The sequence below is a fragment of the Chaetodon trifascialis genome, chromosome 1, assembly GCF_039877785.1.
Source record: "Chaetodon trifascialis isolate fChaTrf1 chromosome 1, fChaTrf1.hap1, whole genome shotgun sequence".
Taxonomy (NCBI): Eukaryota; Metazoa; Chordata; class Actinopteri; order Chaetodontiformes; family Chaetodontidae; genus Chaetodon; species Chaetodon trifascialis.
The window spans coordinates 9,014,611-9,029,419 of record NC_092056.1 but is presented as its reverse complement, the minus strand read 5'-3'; the positions used below and the strand labels follow the sequence as shown (position 1 = coordinate 9,029,419).

General features: G+C 42.9%; 1 protein-coding gene across 1 annotated transcript; it reads right to left on the bottom strand.

The window, feature by feature from the left end:
* Positions 1-287: 287 nt before the first annotated feature.
* Positions 288-9,970, bottom strand: itgb6 (integrin, beta 6). Its single transcript, XM_070968942.1, has 15 exons — positions 9,818-9,970; positions 9,325-9,404; positions 8,903-9,101; positions 8,559-8,805; positions 8,251-8,416; positions 7,991-8,152; positions 7,715-7,810; positions 7,349-7,438; positions 5,919-6,053; positions 4,630-5,047; positions 4,326-4,548; positions 3,750-3,844; positions 1,846-1,962; positions 1,595-1,761; positions 288-979 (listed from the first exon to the last, which is right to left on the bottom strand). Exons 1-15 carry the CDS (start codon positions 9,870-9,872, stop codon positions 881-883), a joined length of 2,349 nt encoding a protein of 782 aa, XP_070825043.1. The 5' UTR covers positions 9,873-9,970; the 3' UTR covers positions 288-880.
* Between the last annotated feature and the right edge of the window lie 4,839 nt (positions 9,971-14,809).

Sequence of the window (14,809 nt, the reverse complement as noted above, 5' to 3'; positions counted from 1 at the left end):
TAGCATGGATCCCTTTCAGTGGCTTTCAGGGCACTGGGGCATTCATGTGGTTGGTAATGTAGCACTGAGTGGAGCTGGGAAAATGGAAACATTTAAGTACAATATAAGGATCTGAAAGTGGTGATGTGCTTTACTTTTCCATCACTGCCCTGGAAAGGGAGAATAGAGGAAATGGAAGAGCTCACTGTCCTACTGTAAACAAATTAACTTTAAATTGGGTTTCTTAGCACCAAATCCAATCAGTCTAATCAATATCTGCCTGGGGGTTTGTCATAACATACAACTAACCTTAAATGCTAAAAGTTCCATTGCACAATATCTCCAAATTCAACTTTATTTTTGCTCCACGCCACCAAAAACTCATCATCAACATCGAAGGCTCAGCCTTGCTTTACAATCAAACGACAAACACAGTTTTTTTAAAAACAAAACAAAACAAAACATCATAATCATCCGTCTACATATTTACATTCAGTAGAATAAAACAGATCTTTTTTCAGTAGTAGACCACTCGTAGTGTAGACTCCTCCTTTCCAAGCTGCATGTTACAGTAGAGAAAAGTGTGGTTAAGTTTTTTGGGTCGTGCAGCAGGAAAGTGCAGTGTTGAACAGTACATCGGCAGCGCACCTTTACAGTGTCAGATTCATCATGTGGCGTTCGTCCGTTCACAGTGTCGTCTACTGTGTCACAACATCTCCGAATCAACACGGAGATTCGTACAAAAACAAATTCTAGTACAAAATTTTGTCTCTCCATCTCTTGCTCTTTGTCTCACGCACGCACACGCACACACACACACACACACACACACACACACACACACATACGAACACACACGCTTAAGTGCATTCAGATGTTGCTTTGCATTGCCAGTTTATCATCAGTAGTGATTGTGTGTGATAATCTTTTCTTTCTCTGTGTTCTTATAAGTTACATTTTTGAACGTAGACGTGGAGCTTCTGAACAGAGGGTTGGTCCCCTGAGGAGAGACAAAGAAAAGCACGTGACCAACAGATCTTTAAAATATTGTCACCATCACATTATGACTTGGATATTCCATATTTTTGTTATTATCAACAATGACCACGAAAAGAACAACACCAACAGTCAATGGTTTAAAATGTGAGCATCTACCAGATCCACCATATTTTTAAGTTTTCTTCGGGATCAAAGTAACCCAGTGAGAGTTGTCTGTGCACACATAGATACAGTGCAAACAGGATCTGTTAATAGACAACTCAGCATGCTTTTGATGCCAACAGACTCAAGTCGTAACCTGCAGCTAACTAACTGACTCCATGATAACTTCCTGATTAGAACACCGAAAGCATTGTGGGAACTGTATTTCCAAAGTTTAGAGCATGATTATCCCCCAAATGGAATTAAGAAGCTATTAAATGACTAATTGTTTTTTCCTCTCTTCATTTAATTTCGTTGTCATTTTCTTTCCAGACAACAGTAGAGGTCTTCTGATCACACAGATAAAACTTGTCAGTGGGATCAATTCATTGTTGGCTTTGCAGTTTTCATGGGATTACTTGACAATAAAAAAACATAAAGAATACTGCCTGCCTCAACGACATCAAGCTCTTACCGACTGCCATTTCGCCTTTGACCTCTCAGCCTCAAACTTGGCCACCTCTTTACGGTCATGGACCGACACCAGCACCTTCCACACACCCAGCAGGATCAGGCCGATGCAGACGATGGATAGGGAGACCCCCAGAATAATCATGGGGATGTTGGGAGGCTCCGGGCAACCTGGGACAGGACAGAGGATGAGATGAGCCTCACACCAAACTTTTGTCTTGTTTTGTCTGTTTTCTACGTTGTTGTAAAACTTACCATACATCTGGAGATTGTAGGCAGTGGTCCCTGTCTCATCTCCTATCACATTAAACGAGATCCAGCACTCATTCTCTGTCATCAGCGTGCATTGCAAAGATGGGCCCTTGTCATAATCTGAGAGGAAATGAGAACATGCATATCCATAAGGAAGGCATGAATCCACCGTATATCATCTTCCCTTTCGACTTTGTGCAGAGGATGTAAAAGGATATACTCGCCTCTGTTGTGCTGTCAGTGTGATTTCCATATCAAAGGCTACAATCTGGTGTGTGTGCATGTGTGTGTGCGGACCACGCCATTGTATTTCACATCTGAAGCCTGAAAATCCTCTGCGATAATCAGATATACCTCTCAGCTTGCACAAGTGCAGTGGGTTTAAAATAATGTCTTCTACAAAGGAAGACAAGGTCTGTTGGTTATTCACATGCGCTACAATAGCACTGCCTGTACGACAAGGTAAATAATATGTTCCCCATTGTCCACTGCTGCCTGAAAGGACATGGATGGTGCTGTTCAGAGAGACACCGGAGTCAATGCAGGTCAGCATTCCTCCAAATCTCTGACCCATGGGGGAACTTAGCATGGCCATATGATGATATAACTATCAAAAACACTGAGCTGAGAGGGTAAACTCCAGCAACAACAGGCATTTACAGCACATGTAAGAGGTCATGCTGAGAGGTCAGTGTACATGGGCTTATGGTAGATTTAAAGTGTTAATGTCAGCGCACGTCCTGTAAAAGCTGTCTTTCTATCCTTGCATAGTGCTTATTTTTCAAATCATCTCAATTCATATCACAAGTTATTTCCTTCAAGGTACCCACTGATTTCATTTCATGCCAGTGGAGTCTAAATACCAGCTTGCACAGACTTGAAACCTGCCAGATATCCTGTTTGGTGTTCCTTCAGAGAGAAGATTTAGTCACCTCTTCTGCTGCCAATGTTATATCATGTCAAGGACTGTTTTTAAAATTCTTCCCTTGTTAATCTCTCCCAAGAATCCCTGACATCCAGGTGTGGCTGCCAAAAAGCCACGCATTCCTTAGCTACTGTGTGTTATCAAAAAAACAAACCCGGATAACAAGAAATAAGCAAACATGGACGGTATTTCTTAAGTTTCAAATTTTGAGGATTCCCACCAGAACTTTAAAAACAGCGCCCGCCCAACACTGCATTAGACATTACACGAAGGCAACAAAATATTCCCTGTGATACACGGGCTGGCTGAAGCAAGTTTCATGTGTCAGCCAGTTGATTTTCACACTGCTGATATGAACTGTAACACGCTGCAAGGCATAAGATCAATCTAAATGCATATGGCATGCTGGAATATCAACTGCCTGCTCTTTTTTGTTAACGGGCTAGAACAAGCAAGATGGCCAGTATTTGGGGCGGCTGTAGGAGGAGGTAGAGCGGTTGCCCACTTCAGTCTCACCACAGCAGTCTACATATCAAAGTAGACTGGGCAAGACACTGAACCCCAAATCGCCCAACGTGCTATGCTATCAGTGTGTGTGTGTGTGTGTGTGTGTGTGTGTGTGTGTGAATGGGTAGCACTCATAATGAACAGGTGGCTTTGCTGCCATACGAACATGTGTGTGAAGGGGTGAATGCAGAAAAAAGCGCTTTTGTCCTTTGATTTGAAAGCCTGCATCATCTAATGGTTGATGCGTTATATTCAACTACATCAATTCTAAAGCTGAAAATTTTGACACGTGCTTACAAGAAATGGGAGACAATGTTTTGATAATGATTTCAATCATTATATCCAGCTCTACATCTGACATAAGTTTCAGATTAGTGCAGGACAGAAGCAAAAACTCTATATTTAGTCATTTCTCAGGGCGTGCATCATATCATTTAAAGCAGTGCTAGTACAGGTCGACTGGGCAGTTCTTTACCTGCTGTTGTGTTGATGGAAATTTTAGGGAGGCTGCACTTTTGATCACACAGCTCGGCATCATCCTTATCTTCCAGATGGCACTCTACACAGGTCCTGGTGTTAAAACAAGTGGAAAAACAAAAGCTCAGGTTTTCCTCAGAGACGGTATAGTACCTCTTGGTAAGCTAAAGTTTAATGAGGCTTCAATCACCGACACAGTGAGTACAAAGAAATCACAGTGTTGGTCACTTATCACGGTTTTCCCAAGGCTTCAGTCACTCTCTATCACCGTCTCTGCTATAACAGTGGTATCAAATGGCTCTACCCCTGACAGCTGCTTTACAATGGAGAAAGGAAATCTCTGAGCGCTGTGTTGGGGACATTAGTTGTCTTTTGATGTCACATGGAAGGTGTAGACACATGTGAACAAGGGGACCAGAACCTGATATGGCTGTACTCAAAAGAACAGGCAGATCATGTGGCGTAAGGAGGCAACATCTTATATCTTTCAGGTAAAGAAACAACAGTTGCAGGGGTAAAGCCGACAAAAACCTCTATATCACATCCTCATTCAAGGGCATGAATGTGATCTCACCTTGCAGAGCTACAGGCATTTCCACATGTAGCGCACTTCTCACACTTGTCCCCGGATGCTCCAGGTACGGAGCAGACACACTGGCCGCACTCACATTTCCCCCGGCCGCTGCAGATAGCGCCATCCTCCGACATGCACGCCTCCGTGCTGGTGCTACAGTTACAATACTCCCCCGTCCAGCCGCTTTCGCAGTGACACTCCCCGCAGTCACACACTCCGTGGCCTGCAAACACAGAGTCAGTAAAGCAACGAGTTCAACACAAAAACACATGAATATTTATGACATTCATATGTAATCGCTCACCTCCGCAGAGCTCCCCACGGAAGCGAACACAGGAGTAATTGTCACACTCGCAGTAAGGTCCATAGATGAGTCCAAAACTGGATGCATGACACACACACTGCCCACAGTAGCACTGCCCCTGACCACTGCATATCTCAGACTTGTTGTTTGCGAGGCAGTTACTCAACAAAGTGCTTTCCTCATTGCATTCGCACTGTGCTCCCAGGAACCCCTGCTTGCACACGCACACGCCACACTGGAAAGCCCCCTGGCCCTCGATGCACTGACTGCTGTTTGCTTCAGGAGGCTGCCGGCAGTCACACGAGCAAAGAGACTCCAGTTCCACCTCCAGACTGTCCTGTAACCCCACCGGTTTGAGGGAGAAGTGCTGAACTCCTGACAGGCATCCTGGGAGCGCCACAGACACGTTGAACACTACCTGAGGAGCAAAGTAGACGTCCTTTAAAAAGATCAAAACTGATTCGTCCTCTGAGCTGCAGAGCTCCAGAATCTATTAAAAACACAATCAGTGAACCACACTGTTAAGAAGGACATGGGCACTGTAGTTTGCTTTTACTCAATCTGACATACACCATCCTGCTGCCATAACTATGATAGCACCAAAGGGTATTAATCCACCTCAGAAAATAGTCCCCAACAAATGCAGTATTTACTCTTTACTCTAAGGCTTACAGTATGTAGTGAATGTCATCAAATTTGCTTTTTTTATCAGTAAAACGCAACTAAATTATGACCATTTCTCTCTCTCAGAAGCGCTGACCAGCGGGTTTGACCACTGTAATGCAGTTATATCTGGTCGACCGAAGCGAGTCCTTAATAAGTCGCTATTAGATTCAGTCCTCTGCCAGGTGAGGATCAGAAGGAGATCGTACATTACAGTTATTTTAAAGTCTTTTTGTCGGTCGCCTTTAAGGTTTGTATTAAGTTAAAGATTCTTTTACTCATCCACAAATCAGCACATGCTCTTGCAAGTCTTTTCTGAAATACCTTTGATGCATGAACCATGAATTCGTCTGCCATGAAACTTTTAGTTCATCTGAGAAGGACAAAAACCTTTGGAGCAGCAGCTTTTGACTGAGGAGGAAAAAGTGCTGACATCTTTTAACATAACCTTAAAATCTACCTTTTTCGCCTTAAAACCTATATCTCCTTTTTTATCTTTTTTACTGTTCATATCTTTCTACCGTCTAGTTTGTCAGGCGCTTGTGTAGCATTTTGAAGTGCACTAGCCTGTATGAAAGGTGCTATGCAAATACAGAGATGTAGCAGTTTAGAGCCAAACAACTGACCGTCTCTCCAGGTTTGATGTTGGTGCAGCGTTTCAGATCAGGGAGCACAGTCCCGTTTGGACAAATGGCTGTAAAGGACATTTGGAGCTCTTCTGTGTCTCCAAGGACCTCCAGCTCTACTTCTGAACGCAGTTCCTGAAAGACAGTACATAAATATATCAGCACTTTTTATGGAAATGCAACAGCACAGACCTGGTCTTCCTCTGCAAAATAGCAAAAATCACCAAGACACGACTATCAAATAAATATACTGTCGTCTATTATCATGACAAGGGATTTCCAGGGCTTTAAGTGGAATTACACTTTCACCCTACGCTGACCTATAGCGTGCACAGACTGTTTGAAACCTCCAATCTAGTTCTCTCTTTCTGGGTGAGTCATGGTCCCAGGTGTGCCGGGCTGTACAAAAGCACCTGAGGAAAGAGTGACAGCTAACCTCAGCTGGAGGAAAGACTGTGTTTGACTGACTAATGAACTCTCTGACGGACTGTCTGGGTGCTAACAGAGGGTTAATTGTGTGTTTCCTGTAGGCCTGTAATTGTACTGTGCCTTCAGTGTGTTCGGAGGAGAAAAGTGGGGGATGTTTATGGTATACACCCAATTTGAAGACGGATTAAAGTAAAGTAGGTAAAACACATTCAAAAGACTTAGTTGTTATTCAGTAAATATGTTGCAGAGCATTTGAAGTAGGGTGGCTAAAATATCTGATAAAGCAACAAACATTGATCCAAAATTGCAGCTTAGTATAAAGGGCAATCATCTGTCTTCTATCAATAAATATGCTTCAGCTTGTTTTTTATTTCCCTTAACAACCACAACTATCTACAATCAGTGCTATAACAATGATTTCTCTCTTCAGTCTGGTTAAGGTGGCAGAGACTAAAAGTGGGTGCCGGCGGGGTAACTGACAAAGTAATTAGAGGACTCGCCACCACTCAGTGCCGCCAGGGGGGATTTACAAAAGGGCTGCGATGAGGTAGACAGACAGAGAAAGATAGAGAGAGTGGGGAAGAAAGAGCAAGTCAGAGTCAGAGGGGCGAGGAGATCAAACAGCTGAGACAAGCAGAGACTTGCTGTCAAACATGCTGATGCAAAGCACCGGGTGGTAGAGAGAAAAACGTGATAGAAGAAAGAATGAAAGAGGAAAAGCAGAGCAGGCAGAGATACCGTCTGCTGGTGTCTCTGCCTATCTGCGATGTAAGAAAGAAAATGTCCAAGGATTCATTCATTAATGTTGCTTTATGTTCAGATGTCTTTCCTGTAAAACTCAAACGGAAAACATTTCGATGTCAAATAACTCAATTAAACCAAATCTGACACAGTTTTACTGCTTTTACAATGGCAGGTGTTCTTTGTCTTGTTTCTCGTGACCAGTGCCCGCACACACAGAGCCTACCCGCACATCCAGATCACCAAGACTGTTTATTTACTTTGTACGCTGTTACAATGAGTTCCAGGATGTTCCGTGAATCTGTCGCCAGGACTCCAACTGTGGCGCCAGGTATGAGATTTGCATAGTTCTGTGAGGAAAAAGAAACCAGATAGACGGCAAATTCACTTTTACAAATGCGGGCAGACTTGGCTCTCGGTCCAGACGGCAAAAACAAAGGTACGTGACAGAGTGGGGAAGAGAAGAGGGCTAGTTCTAACAGGTTCAATGAGAATGCAGCTCCATGAATAAACATGCAAAACTCAGTAAACACCGTGCTCACATGCATGCTTCCATTTTTCAGTTCTCTAGTTTGGACCAGCTCTACGGACAAGAAATTAAAACATTTAAGGAAATAAGCCGTTACCTTATAGTTGTGTTTCTGTTCTTCTGTCACGGCAAATATCAGTAAGATATTGTTCTCCACTAACTTATCAATCAGCTGACCAAGAGTTGGATACTCCTGGAAAAGAAATGGGGCAATGTCAGTTGTGAATGTCCTGCAAGGCAGCCATGAGTCATCACAGCTGACCTCAAAATGAAGGTCATGAAACTGAGGTCACAGAATGAGTTTAAATGAGGAAAATAACAAAAAAAATCATAACTATGTGTCATGCAAAGCATAAAGTAAAAAAGGACATACCTGCACTGTGGACATGGAGTATTCGTTGTTGACATCCAGGTGACACTGGCCGTCGTTGGGAGTCACAATGCCGGCCATCTTACTGTCCATCCCAAAGTGTGAGTCAGCGTCACTGACAAACACTAGCAAACGCATTGAGTCATTCCTCCAGCCTATCTTGTCCTATCAGGAGACCAAACTGACGAATCAAATAATGAAGTTGACAAGGCTCAGAGCATCTGAGTTCATACCTCTCAGAAATTTTAAAAACAAAACCTTACCCCACAAACTGCTGCCTGCATGACGGCATCAAAGCCACACTCTGGCACGTCAACGTTTGCAGAGACACGCTGCACGCTGATTATCTCATTGAACTTGTCAGTTCTGCTCGTCAGAGACAAGACATGCTTATATCCAAAAGTCGGCAGGCAGGTTATGCCTATACCGCTGCAACACAGAGGACAAAGATTTGCAAAATAAGATTCTCTGAGATACTAAATGACACTGCTGGAATCTGCAACCTCACACATACATCAGAGAAGAGGATGTTATAGAGGTCTGTGGTCATGATTTCATATTAATTGCAAACCTGCAGGGGTTGGCCAGCTCTTCTTCTGTGATCTTGATGAAGGGCAGGACGGGTTTCTCCACAAAAGAGCCAAAGCCCATTCGAAATTTACTGGTGAGGTTGGCCATCTCTCTAGACAGAGTAGAGCCCAGGTCTTTGATCATCTTCAGATCGTCAAACATGGATGCTGACAGGTCCATGAGGTAGTAGATGTCCACAGGGTAGTCCTCTGTGTGTTGAATCTTGACCTGGAAAGTCACCTGACTGCCTGTGCAGAGACAAGATCAACACCTTATTTGCGTCTGAGAGCAAGGAAACCACTCCTGGAGGCAAATCATCAAAACAAAATGTGCTGGGTTGTGTACCAGGTCGCAGCTTGAGTGCCATTTTCTGTGGGGAGATCTGAGTGCTGTTGACATTGCCAGTCTTCTTCCCGAGTGGGCGATCCTGCAGGATTTGACCTTTGGAGACAGGGAACTCCAGCTGGCCCCTGGCACATCCCTTTTCTAGTAAAATATCCAGTGTGTCACATCTCTCGCTGACTGAAAACCAGTCTGTAAAATTCTGAGAGACGAAGGAGAAAGTCACATGTGCTGTTAGATAGATCATTGACACTGTTTTATAGCATCCCGTAAAATATTGTTACTATCATCAACAACAGGTGCCAAACATCCAAACAAGCAATACCATTTAGCTCACCCGTGCACAAAAGTCCTACATATCTGAATGTATTCTGGTCACCTGAGTACATGTTGCGCTTTCATACGTGCAAACCATGGCTGCCTACCTCCTGTGTGCACCAGGCACAGTGAGAACTGAGCTTTAGACAGTCGTCACAAGTCACAGCGCTGCCGGCTGAACATGATCCTGCAGTATACATGAACACAGTTAGAGTCAGCATGTCAACATCCACCAGGGTTTCCTGCAACAACGACAGGTCTCTCCAGGGGAAGAGATCTGAATTTTAAAAAGTGTGTTGAGTTTATGGATCTGCTAAAATAATAGTAATAATAATAATAATAATAATAATAATAATAATAATAATAATAATAATAATAATAATAATAATAATAATAAAAGAAGAAGAAGAAGATGTAATGCAGTGTTAATAAGTATAACCATTTTAGCTATTACAATAAAGTGCAGTTAAAAATAATAAAGAGGCTTTTCATAATAAAACATGTTAGCATTTGAGGTAACTCTTGAGTAACTGTTACTCTTTGTTTGCACATTATGAACGTGTTGCCCTTGATTTTCCGCCGCACAGCAGTCCCGCTCACCCTCCACGGTGTTGATCCAGTACCGAAGAACCAGGCTCAGCAGTATCAGCCCCATTAGTCCGTGAGGTTACTGGTTGTGAGGAAACAGAAGAAGAATATTTCAAGTTGTCTCATATTTACAGGAGTCAAACATATCCAGCGTCATGCCTCCTGTCCCCAGCCGAGAGCAGACTACGGAGCGGAGCGCTCCCCTGCCGCAATACCTGCGTGGAGGAGGAGGAGGAGGAAGAGGAGGAGGTCAGAGGCTGCCTTTACCTGCGCTGCCTTTTATGTTCACTTCCGTCCAGGTGAGAAAGCGAGGCGTGCGCGAGGGGAAATCGAAGCCGCGTGCCGACATGCTGACCACGACACTCGCCGGTTTCCCAACCTTAATTGTGTCATTATGAAACAAGTTTGACACAACCTTTAATCACATCCAGAACTGTTTTTAAAAGAAGGAACATTTTCCCAAAGGAAATGGTCGAACAAAAAAGAGATAAAATGAATAATAGGCCGAGTTATGTAGAATGACTTCAGTACATTTGCAAATACTTCTGTATTTTGATCTAAGTAGAAGTTTGAATGTAGGAATTTTACATGGTTGTATCAGTACTTTTACTGTAGTTTTCCACTAATGTACACGTGAAATAGACAGATAAATAGTTTTTGTTCTATTAAATGGTATCTTAAGTGCTATTGAAAAGAAATTTACTTAGATTTTATTAGAAATTGTTAGAAATTTATTTAATATTGTTGTGGTACTAACATTACTAGCTACTGTTTATACCCTCAGTACACTACTGCATCAATGTAATAGGAACCTAAACTACACTTGCTTAATCACTGAACTGTGCCAGAAGAGGAATAATAAAATACAGACAGGCCACGCCATAAGCAAATACAGCCTGTATGCCTCTATTACCCAGACACCATAATAGAACATATGTTAATCTTTAACAACACGAGAGCATGAATCATTGTCTTTAGTCTCACAAGAATCTTTGAAACTCAGTGATAGATTCAAGATAAAACCAACCAGGGCCTGTTGCAAGATATGAAATATGTCTGTGATTGTGCCTCAGTGTGTGTGTGTGTATATGTGTGTGTATGTGTGTATGATATGAGGGGGAGGAGGGTGGAGCTGCGTAGGTGTTGAACCATTGACAGCTGCAGTGCAAATATCCCTGCTTGTCCCAACTCACAGGAATCTCACAATTCGTCACCACACCCCTCTGGATCTGGGTGAGCCCCATCTGTCACCCCAGACCAAACCCCACCTCCACTCCTCTTATACTAATCTTTCTTTCCCCTCTCTTCTTCTCCTGCTTTCTTCTTTCAGCGAGACCCCCCTCCTCTGCTCTCTGTTATTTTGATCCACTTTACCCAGCAGCCTTCTTGAAGTTCAGCCTGTGAAATTGCTGTTTCATTTATACCTCCTTTGGCTTAATTCCTCTCGTTTTCTGTCTGCCAGTCTACCTGTGATTTGCTCCTCTCCTCTCCTCTCCTCTCCTCTCCTCTCCTCTCCTCTCCTCTCCTCTCCTCTCCTCTCCTCTCCTCTCCTCCTTCACATCTCTCCTTGCTTGCCGCTATTGTCCACATTTCTCAAGAAATATCTCAGCATGATGCAATCAAGCACCATTTTTTGAAACGTCTCCTTTTTCTAGGTGATTTCGCATCTGAGAATATGATCAAACGGGTTCGATGCTCAAGGTGTAATAAGGTGTCACAGTTGCACCATGCTGTTTCTCACATTTCAAGCTGACTATGCTCTAAATTTAAAAGCTGTTGCCTTTCAGTTCGTTGTGAGGGAAATTCTCTCAATGAATCTGACAGTAGTGTTTGAAGCATATCATGACATGATTGTTAAAGAGTATGAGCCTCATCAAAATTCAGCAATCCATAAATTATTCCCCCACATATCTCTCTCACAGCGCTACATATTTACTATGCATAGAAATGGAGGTATACATTAAGCCTGCAATGAGCCGACTCACCTTCAGGGGCGTCCTCTGATAACATGCTGTCCTGTCTCAGTCTGCCTTCCTTGTCATCAAGTGAAAAATGGAGAGGAATGGAGACGCATCAGGCCAGCACATTCAGGCTTATTGTATCCCAGCAGTAGTCAGAGTAACAGTAAACCTATTGTAACGGCGCCCTTTATGAAGCATGGCGCTAGGGTGACCCTGCTGCCCATGCTCCTTGGCTCATGTGTGCTTTCTTGTGTGTGTGTGTGTCTGAAAGTGGGCGAGTGTGTGTGCATGCATACTGGGGTCATGTGTGGGTGTTTGCACAGGCTCCAACTTGCCCGTGTGTGTGTGTGTGTGCACGCGCGCATGTGTGTGTGTGTGTGTGTGTGTGCGTGGGTGCAGGGGGAGGCTGTGATGATAATGAGTGACAGTAACAACTGCTGGCTGGGAGACTTCCACAGGAGCCAGCTTCTTTATTAAGAGACGATCTGACTGATGTGCTAGTGTTGCACTCTAGAGGCTGAAGCTGGTGTGAACTGCAGCACAACACTCACTGTAATGGTCTTTGTGATTAGTTTGGATAGTTTATGTGTGTGTGTGTGTGTACGTGCACATGTTTGCTCAAGTTCAATTACTTCCTGTAGTGAGGAGGAGGAGGAGGAGGGAGCCAAGGGAAGGAGTGCCAGTGCTGTAATACTGCCTCATTCTTACAGTGGTATGGCTGGAATGCAGGTGTACACATGCTTGTGCGAGTGAAACAAAATAATAGAGCATAGGTGTATGCTGTAAGAGAATAGATGATTGTATAGCCCCCAGATCACTTTTTTTTTTTTGTCTCAGAGGGTTCTACAATTTGTACAACATGCAACACTCTACATGCTTAGACTCTTCCTGGTTTAGTCTACAGCCATGCTAGTGGCACTGTGCAGCTGTAGACTACACGAGCTAAATGCTAACATCAGCATGCTAACATGCGCACGATGGTAATGCTAGCATGTTGGTATTTAGCAGGCAAAATGTTCACCATGTTCATTATGTGGTTTTGAGTGTTAGCATGCAAACCTTTGATAATCAGCCCTAAACACAAAGTGCAGCTGATGCAGATGGGAATGGCATTCGTCTTGCAGGCATTTGGTCATAAACCAAAGTATAAGATGAAATAATTTAACCCAGAGACAGTGCTAAATCAAAAGTCAGGAGATCACCCAAGTCACGGCTTCACCAAAGTCTGTGGGATTCATCCTCTGGGGAACATGAATGTACAGAATACTACAGCTTTCCATCCAGTATGTTGTTAAGATATTTCACAGACTGATGTTACCACCCCCCCGGGAAATTCAAACAGTCTTTTAATTAAAAAAAACAACAGAAGCCTCAGGAAGAACAACAGGGAGGTTTACTTCTTCCTGGATCGACCGACATGCAATAGTGTCAGATGCACAGAGAAATATTGCCGCTGTCCTTTAGCAACCACAAGTCAACTTTTCATGAGCTGAGAGAGAAAAACAACTTTGCTTGCAGCTTTGTGACGATGCATTTTTCAGATAATCCAAACGGTTTTTAAAATGTTTACCTTAAGACGCAGAAGAATTTTCCCAGCCCTTTAGAGAACACTGAATCCTTAAATTTATCAAAAAAAACAAAAAAAAAACCAAAAGCATATTGACAGTGATGATATATGACACATATTGAAGTACAGAATGTACAGGAAGAAGAAGAAAAGTACACAGAATGAAAAGATAAACATGTTAGAAGTCGCTCATACCTGTGGTTTGTTTATTGACTGCTATTTGCACAGCATGTTTGTGAGTGAGCATGAAGAACTACGTAAGAAATATTAGAATAATTGGAGCAACAAATGCTCTAAAAGGGTCAGATATTAGGGTGTATTCATATCTTAAATGGTTCTAACTAGAATAACATTCAGTGGCAGACTGACTTTAACTGTAAGAGTACCTTTAGCTACAGTTATACTTTGAAATAGTGTTATTTTAACACTCTCTGCCCTATTAAAATTCAAAATGACTTATGTGACACCAAAGTGACATCTTCATACTGCTTGTTTGGTCCAATCAAACGTCCAGGCCTCAAAGTTATTGTTGTTTTTTTTTTAGTAAAATGATTAAAAAGAAATGCAGCAAATCCTCATGGTGCTGGGTTTATGCACCATTTGCACTTATTTACACAATATTGCATAAATGTATGATGATCTATTCATCATTTTGGTATTTTTTTCTCTGTGAAGAATTTCAAACGTTTTCTGGAGCAAACGTCTCACTTATGAAGATTTGAAACTGCATAAATACCAACATATTGTCTATTTCCTTTTAGTTATCGCCATTTTAACATACCTTAAAACACATTTAATTCTAATAATAATAAAATTTGTTTGTTTAGCATGTAGACATAGAATGAATTAACTTTTAAAATAGTTTGGAAATAACAGCATTGAGAGCAACAAGTAGTAAAAGTCTGCATCCTTAGGAAGCACCCCATGTGTTGAACTGCTGACGAGTATCACACTAAATGAATGATACTGGATACTGAAGCGGGCCTCCCCTCTTAACGTGTGTGCCCTGAGTCTGACCTTGGGCTTCCTCCAGGGATCAGTGCCATGTGTCCCCTCAGCTGTGGAGAATTAAGAAAGAGACAGCGAGCGGATGAGAGGAAAGAGAGAGACTCTACTTGGCATGTATCTTATGTTCAAAGGGTTGATGCCCTTACAATAGGCTTTTGATTGACATGTGTGTGTGCAGGGGCTGCATGGGATGTGTATGTGTATTCCTAGAGTTGGGGGTTGGATGGGTGATGTGTTGCAGGGGGGTGACAGTGGGTGTGATGGCTAATCTTGCATCCCGGTGGTTTTGATCCCTTTGAGTGGTAAGAGATGAGGGCATGGTGCCTTTATGTCTCTGGGATCAGCTGCGCTAAGTCTGAGCTTAAGAAGGGAGATCCGGTGCTAGAGTGAAAATATAAAGGCTGTGTGCCTGAAATAGTGCAGAAGAGGGCCGGGGCATGAACACACACATGTTGCTCATCCGATCTG

What these genes read in the sequence shown, in the direction of transcription:
- itgb6 (XM_070968942.1), bottom strand. Translation starts at nt 9,872, where the DNA reads ATGGGGCTGATACTGCTGAGCCTGGTTCTTCGGTACTGGATCAACACC. An exon ending in CTGGATCAACACCGTGGAGG is followed by an intron (nt 9,405 to 9,817) that starts GTGAGCGGGACT and finishes TGTATACTGCAG; the next exon opens with GATCATGTTCAGCCGGCAGC. An exon ending in GAGCTGGCCAACCCCTGCAG is followed by an intron (nt 8,417 to 8,558) that starts GTTTGCAATTAA and finishes TCTGTGTTGCAG; the next exon opens with CGGTATAGGCATAACCTGCC.